The sequence below is a fragment of the Microcaecilia unicolor genome, unplaced genomic scaffold, assembly GCF_901765095.1.
Source record: "Microcaecilia unicolor unplaced genomic scaffold, aMicUni1.1, whole genome shotgun sequence".
Taxonomy (NCBI): domain Eukaryota; kingdom Metazoa; phylum Chordata; class Amphibia; order Gymnophiona; family Siphonopidae; genus Microcaecilia; species Microcaecilia unicolor.
This window is the reverse complement of record NW_021962914.1, coordinates 442,725-458,082: the sequence shown is the minus strand read 5'-3', so window position 1 is coordinate 458,082 and position 15,358 is coordinate 442,725. Positions and strand designations below refer to the sequence as shown.

The following is a 15,358-nucleotide window of genomic DNA, read 5'->3' as shown; positions in this document are numbered from 1 at the left end:
ATACTCTTACTGTCATCCATGTGAACATAGTAAATACCATCAAACGCTTGTTGAAACAAATATGTTTTAAGACACTTTTTAAAAACTTGTAACCTTTTGATGGACCTTAAGTTAGCAGGCAGAGCATAATTTTGCACCCGCATTATAAAAGATAATAGTTACGATACTGATCTAGTAAATGAAAAGAAGGTACATCCAGCTGATCTTGTGTAGCCAACTTAAGCTGCCTGGTTGGTTGACATGTGTACAGTTGAGGCAATTGCAACCAGAGCATTACTGTTTATAATTTTAAAAATTAAAAAAAATAATCTTATAAGAAACATGCCATTCAATAGGCAACCAATGAAATTTAACTAAAACAGGAATCCCTTCCCATCTTCTCCTGGTGGTACGGGCTCAGTTGCATGAGCCTGTAGAAGAAATGAGAGTTCCTCTGCAAACATGACCTGGTGCTGAGAGCTGAACCTTGGTGGGCAATTTGGAGGTACTTGATGCCAATTTAGGGCATAATCCCCCCCCCATACTAGTCAAAGAACCCACTGGTTGGAGGTTATAAGAAGCCATCTTTCATGGAAAAAATTTAGCTTCCCTTCTATTGGAAGGTCATCCCAGTCACTAATTGTGGCTATGCTCTCCTGGAGCCAGTCAAAAGCTTGTCCTTTGCTTTGACTGGAGAGCTGATTAGGCTTTCTGTGGTCTCTGCTGCCTAGACCTGGAGCGAACCCCTGGGACTGTAGAGAAGAGTGGGCCAAAGGAGCTGTAGGATCGCCTTTGGCTCCTGCCAGAAAATCTCTTGAAAAGTGGAGGCCACAGGAGGAATGGGCCAAGAGAAGGATTTCATGGTATCAGTTCTTTTTTGATGAGGTCCACGACCTCCTCCACTTTGTCCCCAAACGATTGTCACCTCAGAAAGGGACGTCCACCAGTTTTTCCTGAAATGCTGGTTCTAGGTTTGAAACACAAAGCTAGGTGAATCTGCACATGCCAATACCCAATGCGGAAATCCTGGATGCCACATCGAAAGCATCTAAGGTTGTCTGGGCCCCGTACTTTCAGTACTGCTTGGCTACTAAAACAGAGTTCTGTAGCTCTGTCAGATGGCAGAGTCTGCAATCTTCACAAGTAGATGCTCATGTAGAGCTAGTAGCGCTGTATGCAGAAGACAAGAATAGAGGCTTGATAAAACTTTTCTCTCAAAAGACTCTTAAGGTCATAGCAGCTAACCTCAGAGATGCCGAAGCGTGGGTTCAAGAATTGTTAACTCTTTTGACCACCATAGTGGTTGTGCAGCTGCTGCTTTTCAAATCAGAGAGCATTCTGGACTGTAGAGTCCACTTTCCTAGGAACTGGCTGCACAGAGAGAGGGGTCTCACAATCTTTCATCTGCACCTGCCAAAAGATGCCAATGCTTGGGCACTGTCATGATCTCCTTAGAAGGTTCATCATTGTCAAGGATGTCCAACATTTTGGCCCTGGGCTCATTCTCAACCTCTACATCAAATGGGATGGACTTAGCCATCTCCCTAAAACAAAACTGACATAGGAGAGTTCCTCTGGCGGGGAAATTTTACTTTCTTGAGTTGGGGAGGGATCTGATGGTATACCAAAGGAGCCCCTCCTTCGACACCACCTCTGGCTCAACCTCAAGACGCCCAGGAATGGTCTGAATCAGACTCAAAGTACTCCTCCTCCTGAGTAAGCTTTGTCTGCCTCAGTCTACTAGAATCAGGGTGAGAGTACTAGGGACAGGTCCCTGTTAAGGCACTGGTGTTGGTGCATGGCCAATAGAAAAACTAGTTGGGGTGGAACCATGGTTGACATCGATGCCAACGAGGCTTCAGCATCACACCGAGCCACGATCCACTCCAACTCCTCCTGTAGCATAGACTGAAGCCATTCCTTGGGGGCAGGCATCAGTAAAGATGGGGACACCTGCAAAGATACTGGAGCTGAATTGTGAAGGCTGGTCCCGGGAACTAGGCGAGTGGTGCTTCATCACCAACTCCACAGAGAGGGAGCTGTCCTCTCGGCACCAATGCTTCTTGGTGCCTGGAGCTCCTGGCACTGTTTTTCAAGCTAGACTAATGTTGATGCTCCTTCATCTTTACTCGGTGCAGGGCATCAGGACCCTTCTGTGCTGATTAAGATTATGTTGAATCCGAACATGTCCTCGAGTTGGGTCCAAAGCAGATTGGTCTAATGAGGCCCTATCAGCTCCCCATGTCGAGGCAAGGGAAGACAACCTTGAAGCCAGTGCACCCCCAGTATCTGATGCAGCTCTACCAACAACAGGGACTGATGCTTCCGATGCCAAAGTTGATGGACTGGACTTAGAAGCACCAAAATGTTTCTTGGCTAAGCCTCTTAACTGAGTCCTTTTCTGCATTTTAGAACAGACATGACAATTAAGAGCTATGAGGTCAGGTCCTACACATGGCAAGCACCTAGTACACAGAGTTTTAAGTGACAGGGAAAAAATAGCTGAAATGAAATCAAATGGCTCCTTTTTTTTTAAACAGGAAACCTGACTGGGTGCTCAGGCCTAAGAGGGCCAAAAGGAGCAGCGAAAAATTAAAGAAACAAGACCGAAAAATACAAAGAAGTAATAAATGGGGGAAAACTGAATAAATGAAAAGGTCCCACATGCCACTCAGGAAGGCACCAAAATTCTGAAGAGGTGATGTGCTGAGGAGAGCCGAGAAATGTGACTGCTCTGCGGAAAAACGAGGACTGCTGGTCCTGCGCACTCACGTCAGGTAGGAAGGCAATTGCACATGCACAGTGTGGTGCTGCCAAAGGCTTTGAGAAAATTCTTGAATGCTGGATAGTGTCCGTGCTGGGGCTCCATCAGACGTCACCCATCTAAGACGATAATATCATGCTTGTCCTCGGAAAATATGATATCCTTCTTGCCCTAAAAGAAAAAAAAATTAAAATTACAGTCAACTGGTTGCAGAACTAGTCATAACCTTGCCAATACTGTGGACTTCAGTACAATTTTGGCTGATCACCACCAGGTAGAAAGTAAGCTCATTTCCCTACAGTCTTTGTCTACTCGACTCAGGCAAGGCTTGCTTTTATTGAAGCCTCCCACTGTGTCTGGGACCTCAACGTGGTTTTGACCCAGCTGATGAATGCTACTTTGAGCCATTAGATTCCTGTAAAGCTGAAGTACATGACCTGTAGAAGTCACCACTCATCAAAATGGTCACTGTCTTGATCTCATCTTCTCCTCCAACTGTTCACCTTCTAGTTTCCTTGCCTCTGATCATCCCTCCTCTGATCACCATCTTATAACTTTCACACTTAAATCTCCTCCCTCCCAGTCCCGTCCTATCCTATCTAATTTATCTAGGAATCTTCACGATATTGACCCTTCATCTCTATCCTCCCATGTTTCAAACCACCTCTCTACTGTGGCACCATCCACGTCTGTCAACGAGGCTGTTTCTTCTTACAACAATACTCTATCCTCTGCCTTAGACACTCTTGCACCTTTGATGACCCGCCCTGTAAGGCATACAAAACCCCAACCTTGGCTGAATTCTAATATCCGCTACCTACGTTCCTGTACCCGCTCCGCCCAACGCCTCTGGCGGAAATCTCGGGCCCTTGCTGATTTCTTACACTTTAAGTTCATGCTGACCTCCTTTCAATCTGCTCTTTTACGTGCCAAACAGGATTATTATATCCAACTGACCAACTCTCTTGGCTCTAATCCTCGACTTCTCTTCACCACATTGAACTCTCTCCTCAAGGTGCCCCCTCCCCCAACTCCCCCTTCATTATCTCCTCAGACCCTTGCTGAATTCTTTCACAACAAGGTTCAAAAGATAAACCTTGCTTTCTCTACCTCACCACCTCTCCCTCCACTAGTCCGTTCCCCTCTCTCTCCTTCCCCCTTTCCTGAAGTTACTATTGAGGAAACTACACTTCTCCTTTCTTCCTCAAAATGTACCACCTGTTCCTCTGATCCCATTCCCACCCACCTTCTTAATGCCATCTCTCCTACTCTTATTCCTTTTATCTGTCACATTCTCAACCTCTCACTTTCCACTGCGACTGTCCCTGCTGCCTTTAAACATGCCGTGGTCACACCTCTCCTTAAGAAGCCTTCACTTGACCCTACTTGTCCCTCTAATTACCGACCCATCTCCCTCCTTCCTTTTCTCTCCAAATTACTTGAGCGTGCTGTTCACCGCCGCTGCCTTGATTTTCTCTCCTCACATGCTATTCTTGACCCATTACAATCTGGTTTTCGCCCTCTCCACTCAACCGAAACTGCGCTTACTAAAGTCTCCAATGACCTATTACTGGCTAAATCCAGAGGTCAATATTCCATCCTCATTCTTCTTGATCTTTCCGCTGCTTTTGACACTGTCGATCACAACACACTTCTCGATACCCTGTCCTCACTTGGATTCCAGGGCTCTGTCCTTTCCTGGTTCTCTTCCTACCTCTCCCTCCGCACCTTTAGTGTTCACTCTGGTGGATCCTCTTCTACTTCTATCCCTCTGCCTGTCGGCGTACCTCAGGGTTCTGTTCTTGGTCCCCTCCTCTTTTCTATCTACACTTCTTCCCTTGGTTCATTAATCTCATCCCATGGCTTTTCCTACCATCTCTATGCTGATGACTCCCAAATCTACCTTTCTACCCCTGATATCTCACCTTGCATCCAAACCAAAGTTTCAGCGTGCTTGTCTGACATTGCTGCCTGGATGTCTCAACGCCACCTGAAATTAAATATGACTAAAACCGAGCTTCTCATTTTCCCCCCCAAACCCACCTCCCCGCTCCCCCCGTTTTCTATTTCTGTTGATGGCTCCCTCATTCTCCCTGTCTCCTCAGCTCGAAACCTTGGGGTCATCTTTGACTCTTCTCTCTCCTTCTCTGCTCATATCCAGCAGACCGCCAAGACCTGTCGTTTCTTTCTTTACAACATCCGTAAAATCCGCCCCTTTCTTTCCGAGCACTCTACCAAAACCCTCATCCACACCCTTGTCACCTCTCGTTTAGACTACTGCAATCTGCTTCTTGCTGGCCTCCCACTTAGTCACCTCTTCCCTCTCCAGTCGGTTCAAAACTCTGCTGCCCGTCTCATCTTCCGCCAGGGTCGCTTTACTCATACTACCCCTCTCCTCAAGACCCTTCACTGGCTCCCTATCCGTTTTCGCATCCTGTTCAAACTTCTTCTACTAACCTATAAATGTTTTCACTCTGCTGCTCCCCAGTATCTCTCCACACTCGTCCTTCCCTACACCCCTTCCCGTGCACTCCGCTCCATGGATAAATCCTTCTTATCTGTTCCCTTCTCCATTACTGCCAACTCCAGACTTCGCGCCTTCTGTCTCACTGCACCCTACGCCTGGAATAAACTTCCTGAGCCCCTACGTCTTGCCCCATCCTTGGCCACCTTTAAATCTAGACTGAAAGCCCACCTCTTTAACATTGCTTTTGACTCGTAACCACTCGCCTCCACCTACCCTCCTCTCTTCCTTCCCGTTCACATTAATTGATTTATTTGCTTACTTTATTTATTTTTTGTCTATTAGATTGTAAGCTCTTTGAGCAGGGACTGTCTTTCTTCTATGTTTGTGCAGCGCTGCGTATGCCTTGTAGCGCTATAGAAATGCTAAATAGTAATAGTAGTAGTAGTGAGTCAGTGAGTCCAGGCTATAATGACTGATCCACCGTATTTCCCTAGGCCACACTGGCAAATGTCAGTACTGCTGAACTGCCTTGCATCCAATGGACTATAAAAGACCTTTAGCGATCAAAGTGGACTAAAACCTTTAGAAACCCACCCAGCTTTTTATTTATTTTGACCTTCATAAACCTGGGACTGCTCTGGTCAAGCGGATTGCATCTCCTTCACTTAAGCCCAGGCATGTTTGACCGTGGATGGGAATGTCATGGCTCAATGTCCATGGTCCTAAGGCTAGCTAGCCTCCATGGAGGATATCTGCAAAGCTGCAATGTGAACTTCTGTCTACACATTCCTTTCTCATTGCTTGAAAAGGGACTTTTACAGGACAATAGATTTGGTCAGTTCATCTTCAGGAATGTGAGGTATACAATGCAACTCCTCAGTCCTTTATGTTACTTTCAGATTGACTTTGTAGGGGTCTTTTCCAGCTCTCTCACCTTTGCTGGTTAGGCCTGGACCATCTTTTCCTGATCTAATATGGATTTGGCAGCTGATGGCTGAATATATCAGAAACTAGCTTTCTACAAAGGAAAACTACTGCTTGGCATAGATGTGCTGGCTTCATCCAAGGACATGTGTAAGTGCACTAGCCATCCAGTTAAGTCCTGGGAAAGTGCTTAGGAACGTGCCTTATAGAGACAGAGTCTCCAGGAGCATCTGTGAACCATGGGTGGGAGTTTGCTACCATCAGGCTTGTGACTGATAATAGATTCTTGCCGGAATCACAAGGCCTCTCATTGTCATGACCGTGAATTCTGCTTGTGATTGGTCCATATGTGTCGCCTGGACCGAGAGGGATGCCAAGGTTGGACAAGCGAAAAAGAAAGAGCAAAAGAGAAGATGACAGTGAATGGATCTCTCTCATAGGAGATAGAGTCTAATTTGCCCCAAACACCTGTGAACCGAACTCTCTGCCAAATACACCACGAAAAAGTTCGGAAGCGGCTCTGTGGCTTTCTATAAACTGAGTAACCAGCTGCACAGAGTAGGGGCCTTGGACTATTCCTGATCTATCAGAGCTCACAGGCAATCTGCTAGAGCCTAGAAGAGAAGCTGATTCAACACCCCTTTGGACTCTGAACCTACAGGACCTCAAAGGTGAGATTTAGAATTTTTCTTCTTATAGCTCAGGGTGTAGTTAGTCTTGGTTTTCTCTGTGAAGGGCTGGTTTGTCCCAGCATCTGTGGTCATTAGCCTAATTTTGCTAAGTGATAATCTTTCCTCAGGATATATTATAGTTGTGTAATTACTCATATATTCAAATATATATTGGTGTAATCAGTATTTTTGGTAGTGTACAGAGTTTTGTAACTTGCTTTGCTATTTTTATATCTATAATAATATATTTCCATTTTGGCATTATTCCTTTCATTTTTGTACAGCCTGACAAGAACCTAAGGGCCACATTTAGGTACTAATCATCCCTTTGTGCCAAACGAGTCCAGAGTAATTACTGCATAAGTGATTTTCTGTTACCTTACAGTTTCTTTAAAAGAAAGAAACTATAGGACTGGAAAAGGCCCGTTACGAACAAAACATATTTTTTGCCCACAGAACTCTTTTTGTTGTTCCTTTCTTTGTTAAAAGCAACCTGTAGCTAGGTATTCTCAGTTAAGATATTATATCCTGCACATCCTCAGAGAAAGAAAGTTGGACATAAGACCTCACTAATCCTGCCTACTGACTCTAGGAGTTGGTACCTCCTATATTCTAACTTCAGTCAGCCAGACTCAGAATGATGCTAGTGTGGAAAATGTCCCACTCCTACATGACAGTAGATGTCAGAAAACTTTGTAAAAGTCCAGAGATAGATAGATTCCAGTGTGGTGCTGTGAACAATCAGATGGTGTTATTCAATAGTGAGAGCTTATATTCTGCTGTCTTTCCTCCTGTCACAGGTAAGCAAATTTACTATATAAATGTATTTATTCTAAAACTTTATACACTGCCTACAACCTAAGCAGTTTCCAAATCAATATGCCATCACAAATACCTTACAAAATTACAAATATAATCAGTGCTACTCCTTTTACCACAGCCCAAACATCATCATTACAAAAAGGCTTCCTCAAAAAGCTTAGTCTTCAATAGCTTCTGAAATTGCAGCATACTAGCACATAAAAACTAGCACGAAAAACCTAATATCCATGGATACCAACATATGCACCAAACATTCACATCAAGGAAACAGACAACTGATAAATATTACCACAATCCCGAATCCAAGAGAACACCACCAACTAATACAAATAGGTTACACTAATGCCAGATTAGTAGCCAATAAGACCATATCATTAACTGACTGGATCACGGCAGATCATCTTGACTTCCTACTCATCAGCGAAACCTGGATCCACGACTCCAAAGATCCACTAATCTTAGAGCTATGCCCTCCAGGATACAAAATTACCCATTGGACAAGAGAAGGAAAAAGAGGAGGAGGCATAGCAATAATCTATAAGCCATCCTCCCCCAATTTGAAATAGCCTCAGTTAGAATCAACCACCCCAATCTACATGATCAATTAAACCTAATCATGTTCTACAGACCCCCTGGCAAATGGCAAGACTCCCAAACTCACTTTATGGATTTCATATCAAATACCTGCGTGTCCACCCAGAACCTTCTCATAGCAGGAGACATCAACCTCCACCTTGAAGACACTAACATATCAACGTACAGGAATGCAAAGAATTCCTACAACTATGGGAGCTCCATTGGCCAAACATGCAACCCACCCACAAAAAAGGACATACATTGGACATTATAACTCACAAACTTTCATCAGAACATATCTTCACAATCACAGACACAAAATGGACAGCCACTCCATGGTCCGATCACTACAAAGCAAGCACTTCCCTTTCCTGGAAAACAAAAGAACTACAACAAAAACAAGAAAAAAGTACCTATACTACAAGAGGCAAAATAGACCCGCTACTATTTTGGCAACAATTTTACACCAATGAATGGACAACACCTACAGAGTCACCCCAATTTTTACAAGAATGGGACAACAGATGCAACGTAATACTAGACAAAATAGCACCGCTCCAAACTAGAACCTCAAATAGGAAAAACTCAACACCATGGTTTAACGAAGAATTGAAAGAACTAAAAACACGGGTCAGAAGACTAGAAAGAGCATGGAGCAAAAAAAAGGATGAACACACTTTCAAAGAATGGAAACAGTTACAAAGAAAATACGATATCAGACAAACTAAAAGAACGTATTACAAAACCATAATAGGACCAAACTATAAGGATACACACAAACTCTTCTCACTCATTAACAAACTCCTAAACACTACACCGGTCACCTCTAATAACACAGACACCCCCATCTGCAACCAACCTAGCAAAATATTTCAACGAAAAAATTATAAAGCTCCGACACATGATACCCACCAAAATCATCGAATACACAACCATCCTTGAATGCCTAGATCCAAAACCTGGGGAATACCCAGCAGATCGATCATGGACCAACAAGATCTCAGCAGATGAACTCTCACAGTGGCTTAGAAAATACCCCGTCTCAATGCAAATTAGATATTTGCCTTACTAGCCTAATAAAAGCCGCCCCAAAACAATTCAAAATAGACCTCACGAACCAGGTAAACCACAGACTCCAAAATGGTCTATTCCCCACGGTTAAAGGAAACATCTTACTCACTCCGCTGCCAAAAGATGCTAAGAAAAACACAATGGATCTAACTAATTATCGCCCAGTTGCATCCATTCCGCTCATAACCAAACTGATGGAGGGCATAGTGACGAAACAACTTAATGAATACCTAACTAAACACTCAATTCTACATGAGTTCCAATCAGGATTCCGATCAAATCATAGTACCGAAACGGTACTAGTGGCTGCAATGAACTCATTCAAAAAAAACAATTGCAACTGGCAAGAACATACTCCTACTACAATTTGACATGTCTAGCGCCTTCGACATGGTTGATCATGAAATATTACTTCATATACTAGAATATTTCGGAGTCGGAGGCCCAGTTCTCAAACGGTTCAAGGGATTCCTCACCACCAGATCTTACCAAGTAACAACGAACGCTGAAAGATCACCTCCATGGATACCGGAATGTGGAGTTCCTCAAGGATCCCCCCTCTCACCAACCCTTTTCAACCTAATGATGATACCACTAGCCAATCTCTTAGCTAACCAAAACTTTAACCCATACATATATGCCGACGATGTCACGATCTACATCCCGTTCAAACATGATCTAAGTGAAATCACCAACGAGATCAACCAAAGCCTCCGAATCATGCACTCCTGGGCAGATTCATTCCAGCTAAAACTCAATGCAGAAAAAACTCAATGCCTAGTACTCACTTCCCAATACAACACAAACAATTACTCCACCATAACCACACCATACTGCACTCTCCCCATTTCAGAAAATTTGAAGATTCTTGGAGTCACCATTGATCGTAACCTCACACTCGATACCCACATGAAGAACACGATGAAAAAGATGTTCTGCTTGATGTAGAAACTCAAAAGGAGTTAAACCTTTCTTCCCGAGAAACATTTTCCGTACCTTGGTACAGTCAATGGTAATAAGTCATCTGGACTACTGTAACACTCTGTACGCTGGCTGCAAAGAACAGACTATAAAAAAACTCCAGACAGCCCAGAATACCGCAGCCAGACTCGTATTTGGAAAACCCAAAAACTCATATTAGGAAAACCCTAGTGGACCTACCACCCAGAAACGCCAAAAGGTCAGCCCGCAAATTCCTCAATTTGAACTTCCCCAGCTGTAAAGGACTCAAATATAAGCAAGCATACGCCACTACCCTCTCATACAGAAGTACACAGCTATGGAACACACTACCCACAGCCCTGAAAACCATAGACAATCTAACTTTCGCAAATCCTTGAAGACACATCTCTTCAACAAAGCCTACAAAATGAACCCTTAACAACACAAATCACCACCCAACTCATTCAAGTATCAAAATGTAACTCCTACACCAGCCTAACACCTACTTCTCTAATTCCTCATATATCTTCTGCTTATACTAATTGTATACAAGATCCTGTCATGACTATGTCATAACTACACTATGTAAGCCACCCATTGAGCCTGCAAATAGGTGGGATGTGGGGTACAAATGTAATAAATAATAATAATAATAATAAGCGTATCTGACTTGGAAGTGCATTCGACGTCTGAACGCCTGCCACCGAAAAAGTTGAAACACTCATACGAAAATAACGATACTTTTGCTACTAAAATTAAAAAAAAAAAGCCACAGAGCAGTCTCTGATTTGTCGGATGGTAAACACATATTGTCTTCTTCAGGTACAATGGTGTGAGTATGCAAATAAAACTGCTACATATCTGAAGTGAAAAAGGGAGAGAGAAATAAATAAGGGGTTTCTCTCCCCTTTGTTTGCTTTAGATTTCCTTTTCTTGTAATGGAATCCTCTTATGATTAACATCATTAACGTATATTAATGCATGTTACTAGTAGCTAGATCTGTGGAAGAGACTGAGGTACCCTCGATTGTATGGGAGGCACCTGCACAGTGGGATGCTGCCAGAACTCTCCTAAAGCTATGCACGCTAGGCAGCTTCTGCACTGGGCTCCATCAGATGAAATCACCCATGTGTGAGAGTACATTGGGCCTGCTTGTCCTCAGAGAAAATAATGCACATTAATAGTATTGGTGCACACTAGCAAAGTAGTGCATGTTAGTTAACTCTAGCAGTACATATAAGAACATTAAGAGTAGCTATACTGGGTCAAACCAATGGTTCATCTAGTCCAGTATCCTGTTTCAACAGTGGCCAAGCCAGGTCACAAGTACCTGGCAGACACACATAGTAACATAGTAGATGACGGCAGAAAAAGACCTGCACGGTCCATCCAGTTTGCCCAAGAAGATAAATTCATATGTGCTACTTTTTTTATTTGTACTGTCCTCTTCAGTGCACAGACCGTATAAGTCTGGCCAGCCCTATCCCCGCCTCCCAACCACCAACCCCACCTCCCAACCACCAGCTCTGGCACAGACCGTATTAGTCTGCCCAGCACTAGTCCTGCCTCCCAACCACCAGCCCCAGCACAGACCGTATATGTCTGCCCACACTAGCCCCACCTCCCAACCACCAGCTCTGCCACCCATTCTAGGCTAAGCTCCTGAAGATCCCTTTCTTCTGCACAGGAATCCTTTATGTTTATCCCACGCATGTTTGAATTCCGTTACCGTTTTCATCTCCACCACCTCCCGTGGGAGGGCATTCCAAGCATCCACTACCCTCTCCGAGGCAACTTTTCAACTATTTCTTTTTTGTGACTATATGATCTTCAGCAATCTACCTCTGCACTCAAGAAGAAACTGCTTTACTATCTGTCACTTTTGGCCCGCAAGTGTATTTTACTACAGTGGTGTGCTGAATCTCAACCAACTATGATGCAGCAGATTAGAACTTGTTATATGCCATGATGGTCTCAGAGTGGCACAAAGTGGGCTGGAATGATGTTACTTGCTGGACTAAGTTTCAAAAGATATGGGAACCCATTTGGAGAGTGATGCACAGATACAGCTGGTTTCTTAACTATTAATATTGGAGGTCCAGTAAATATATGTGTCAGTATTAGCCTGAGGCTTTAGGGCCTAATCTGTGTCAGCCAAAGACCTCTGGGAGAGCAGCTCTGACATTCCCCCCCTCCCCCGTCTTATCCCTGGGAATGTCAATGTTAAGACAGAACACCTGTGTTTTCAAGCAATAAAACAAACCAGAACCAATGCTCAGGCAAAACAATAGAAAAACCACTGTCTCCATAAAGTGTGCATTTCCAGGAATTCACACCTTCTTGGTAAAACTAATCAAATTATATCACAGGTTGTGTAGGAAAATACTGCAGTTATTTAAACCCAGAGAGGGACAAAGAGAAAGGTCAGACACAGAAACACACACCTTCAGACACACCCACATCTACCTGCAGTACTCTCATTCACTGACAGAGACAGATCCTGAGGCAGAAGCAGATCCTGAGAGGCACAGAAGCAGTGCTGTATTATCTTTCTGCCTTAAGTAATGTAAGCCTATTTCTAGATAAAATACCTTTTGCCAAGCCATACGTGTGTTGTATTATTGTGCTACCAACCCACTGCCGCTAAGAAGTGGACTCGGGACCAAAAAGAAGGAACCCAGAGAACCAGACCAAAGCCAAAGCTGACATCTGACCTCTGGGGCCATAACGGACATATGTTTCTTTTTTTTTTTTTTGATGACTGGGTCCGGCTATGGCGTATGGAGAAGTTTGGGGGGAGGGCAGGGGAGAAATACAAAATATATGGCAGACTATACTGAAGTGGTTCTGTGACTTGTTATGCATTATATGAAGTTTTGTGTGTGTGTGTCTATGTTCAGCTCTTAACAATTATGTAAAAAAAAAAAAAAAATCCTCTAGCTGTACATTTCTTTTTCTGTTCACTGCAAAAGATAAGTGGATTTGTGTCCTAGACTGAAGTTATATTGACACCAATTGTAAATATCTGTAATAAGGCCGCTAACGGAACCCTCGCAGTGCAGGTTCACCAACGAATGGTTACAGCCTTACCCCAAATATTTGTAGTAATCCTTTGATGGATACATGGACATGTTCTATTCATAATTGATTAAGACTTGAAGCATCTGGCCTGTATATGAGACACTGTGAGAAAACCAGACAATATCAAATAAAACAATAGAAACTTATCTTGATAGGTGGTCCACAGTTAAGACAACTTCAACTAGGTGATCTGCTGACAAAGATGTGAACCAGTTCAGCAGAATCGCAGAAGAAAAATAGGTTTAAAAAATAAATAAATAAATAATTAAAGCAATTCTAGCAGGTTTGGTTAAAAAATTAAAAGCAGCAAGAATTTCTCTAGTTCTGTCAAGACACTAGAAGACAACATCCAGTCGTCTCAGCAGGTAAGAATGAAGCGATGGGAGACATGGAGCTGCTGCCATGTAAGAACTATTGTGCATGAATCATGAAAGCATTGAAAGAGTTACATTTATCTGGGGTCAACTGCAGTAATGGGACATTTGTGCAACTCTGAACTGGTGTCTTTGGAAAATGCATTATAACCTAATCAACTTTTACAGATTATGTGAAAATCTGTTTTGAAGTATAGCAGAAATTAAGTACCCTCATGTTTAGTTACATACATTTTGCCTGTCTTCTCTGCATCCCAAGGTCGACGCCATTCACCCTTTGAATTCTTGTGTCGAGCCAATCGTTCAAGGTCTATCTGTTCCCTCTCTTTCTTCCACTGGATATACTGTAAGTGCTCTCCTCCTGTCGTTGTTAAAGTTAAATCTTCTGTGCTCTTTAGAAGCTTTTTCTCACACTCCTAGCAAAGAAAAAAAGAAAAAGCCTTATCACAAAGTGGCAGCTCATTAGTATTGAAGTTTGTAATTGAGTTATCTTTGCTTGAAATTTTTTCCTGTGTCTATTCGTAGTTGATTAAAATATTTTATTTACTTGATACATTTTTTTAACAAATAGAAAAGCTGTGAAAAGAAATATCATAATCAGAGCAAAGGTGTGTATTATAGCTCAAACACCACATCGGTTAAAAGGAATTATCTGTAATTTAAACACAATACTTCATATACCTCTCATGCTCTGCTTTCTAGGCATAATGCTCCCACATACCAAAATTCATATTTTTTTGTTTTGAAATTTCTTTCAACAGCAGCAGCATAGACTCTGACACAGCAACAATATTACTTCATTGTGCTCCCAATCTGAGACCTGGCTTGTCCTGGGAATGTATACTGTGGGTGCAGCAGAACTATAGTTGGGGTTCTAAAAGTGACTGGTAAATTCCAAGTTTTGTTCATTTGAGATCCATTTGATGTATATTTTTTCCGTTTAATTTTGAATGTGACATTTCTAGGTCAATACCAGGCAAATAATAATAATAATAATGTGAGAGATAAAAAAGCAAGCAGTTAGAGAATGACACGGGGACAAAGTTTGTCCCCATCCCCACGGGTTCTGTCTCCATCCCCACCCCATCCCCACAGGTTCTGTCCACATCCCCGCGGGCTCTCTCATCTGCAGAAGCCTTGAACACTTATGATTTTTTTGAAATCAACATTTCACATTTGAATCGAGCAGAATACTTGTACAGAAAAGTAAAGACCGGCTTAACAATATAATTTTACAAAGAGAAAAAATAACAAACTTAAAAGAATCAATATTCCTGCCAGATATTACTCAAGTCCACTATTTAGATCCAAGATGTTAAACAATGGAGATTCAGTGTTTTAAGATACAATAAAGGAATTTGCTTCATCTGAGAGACCTAAGGAAATATCAGAAATAATTATAGAGAGCGCTATTTATTGGGTCCCACCAATAATTTTTAGATGTTAAAAAAGCTGTAAGTTGGGGAGGATAAAAAAAAACCATACTTGGTTGATTGGTATTTAATGACACATTTACAAGGATATCTCAAAAAGTAGCACCCAACTGAAGAGCACCTGTCTTCATCAACGAAAATTGCTGATGTCTCTTTTGGTTTGCTTGGAGACATCTGGAAAAATTTGAATTCGTAGTCCCAAAAAGTTTTCTCTTTGTTTTTAAAGAAGAGTTTCATTACCCAATCTTTATCG

The 15,358-nt window shown here is 42.6% G+C and overlaps 1 protein-coding gene across 2 annotated transcripts in view; it reads right to left on the bottom strand.

Moving 5' to 3' along the window:
- The window catches only part of LOC115458661 (coiled-coil domain-containing protein 9-like), a 113,501-nt gene that overhangs the window by 25,594 nt on the left and 72,549 nt on the right, over positions 1-15,358 (bottom strand). Inside the window, exons 3-4 of one of the 2 annotated variants that reach the window (XM_030188497.1) lie at positions 13,904-14,088; positions 2,760-2,914 (exon numbers count right to left, since the gene is read on the bottom strand). In XM_030188497.1, the coding sequence (XP_030044357.1) occupies positions 2,863-2,914; positions 13,904-14,088 (237 nt within the window). In that variant the 3' untranslated portion in view covers positions 2,760-2,862. Of the gene's footprint in view, positions 1-2,759; positions 2,915-13,903; positions 14,089-15,358 lie in introns of those variants that run through there. The other variant, XM_030188496.1, reaches the window with a different exon arrangement.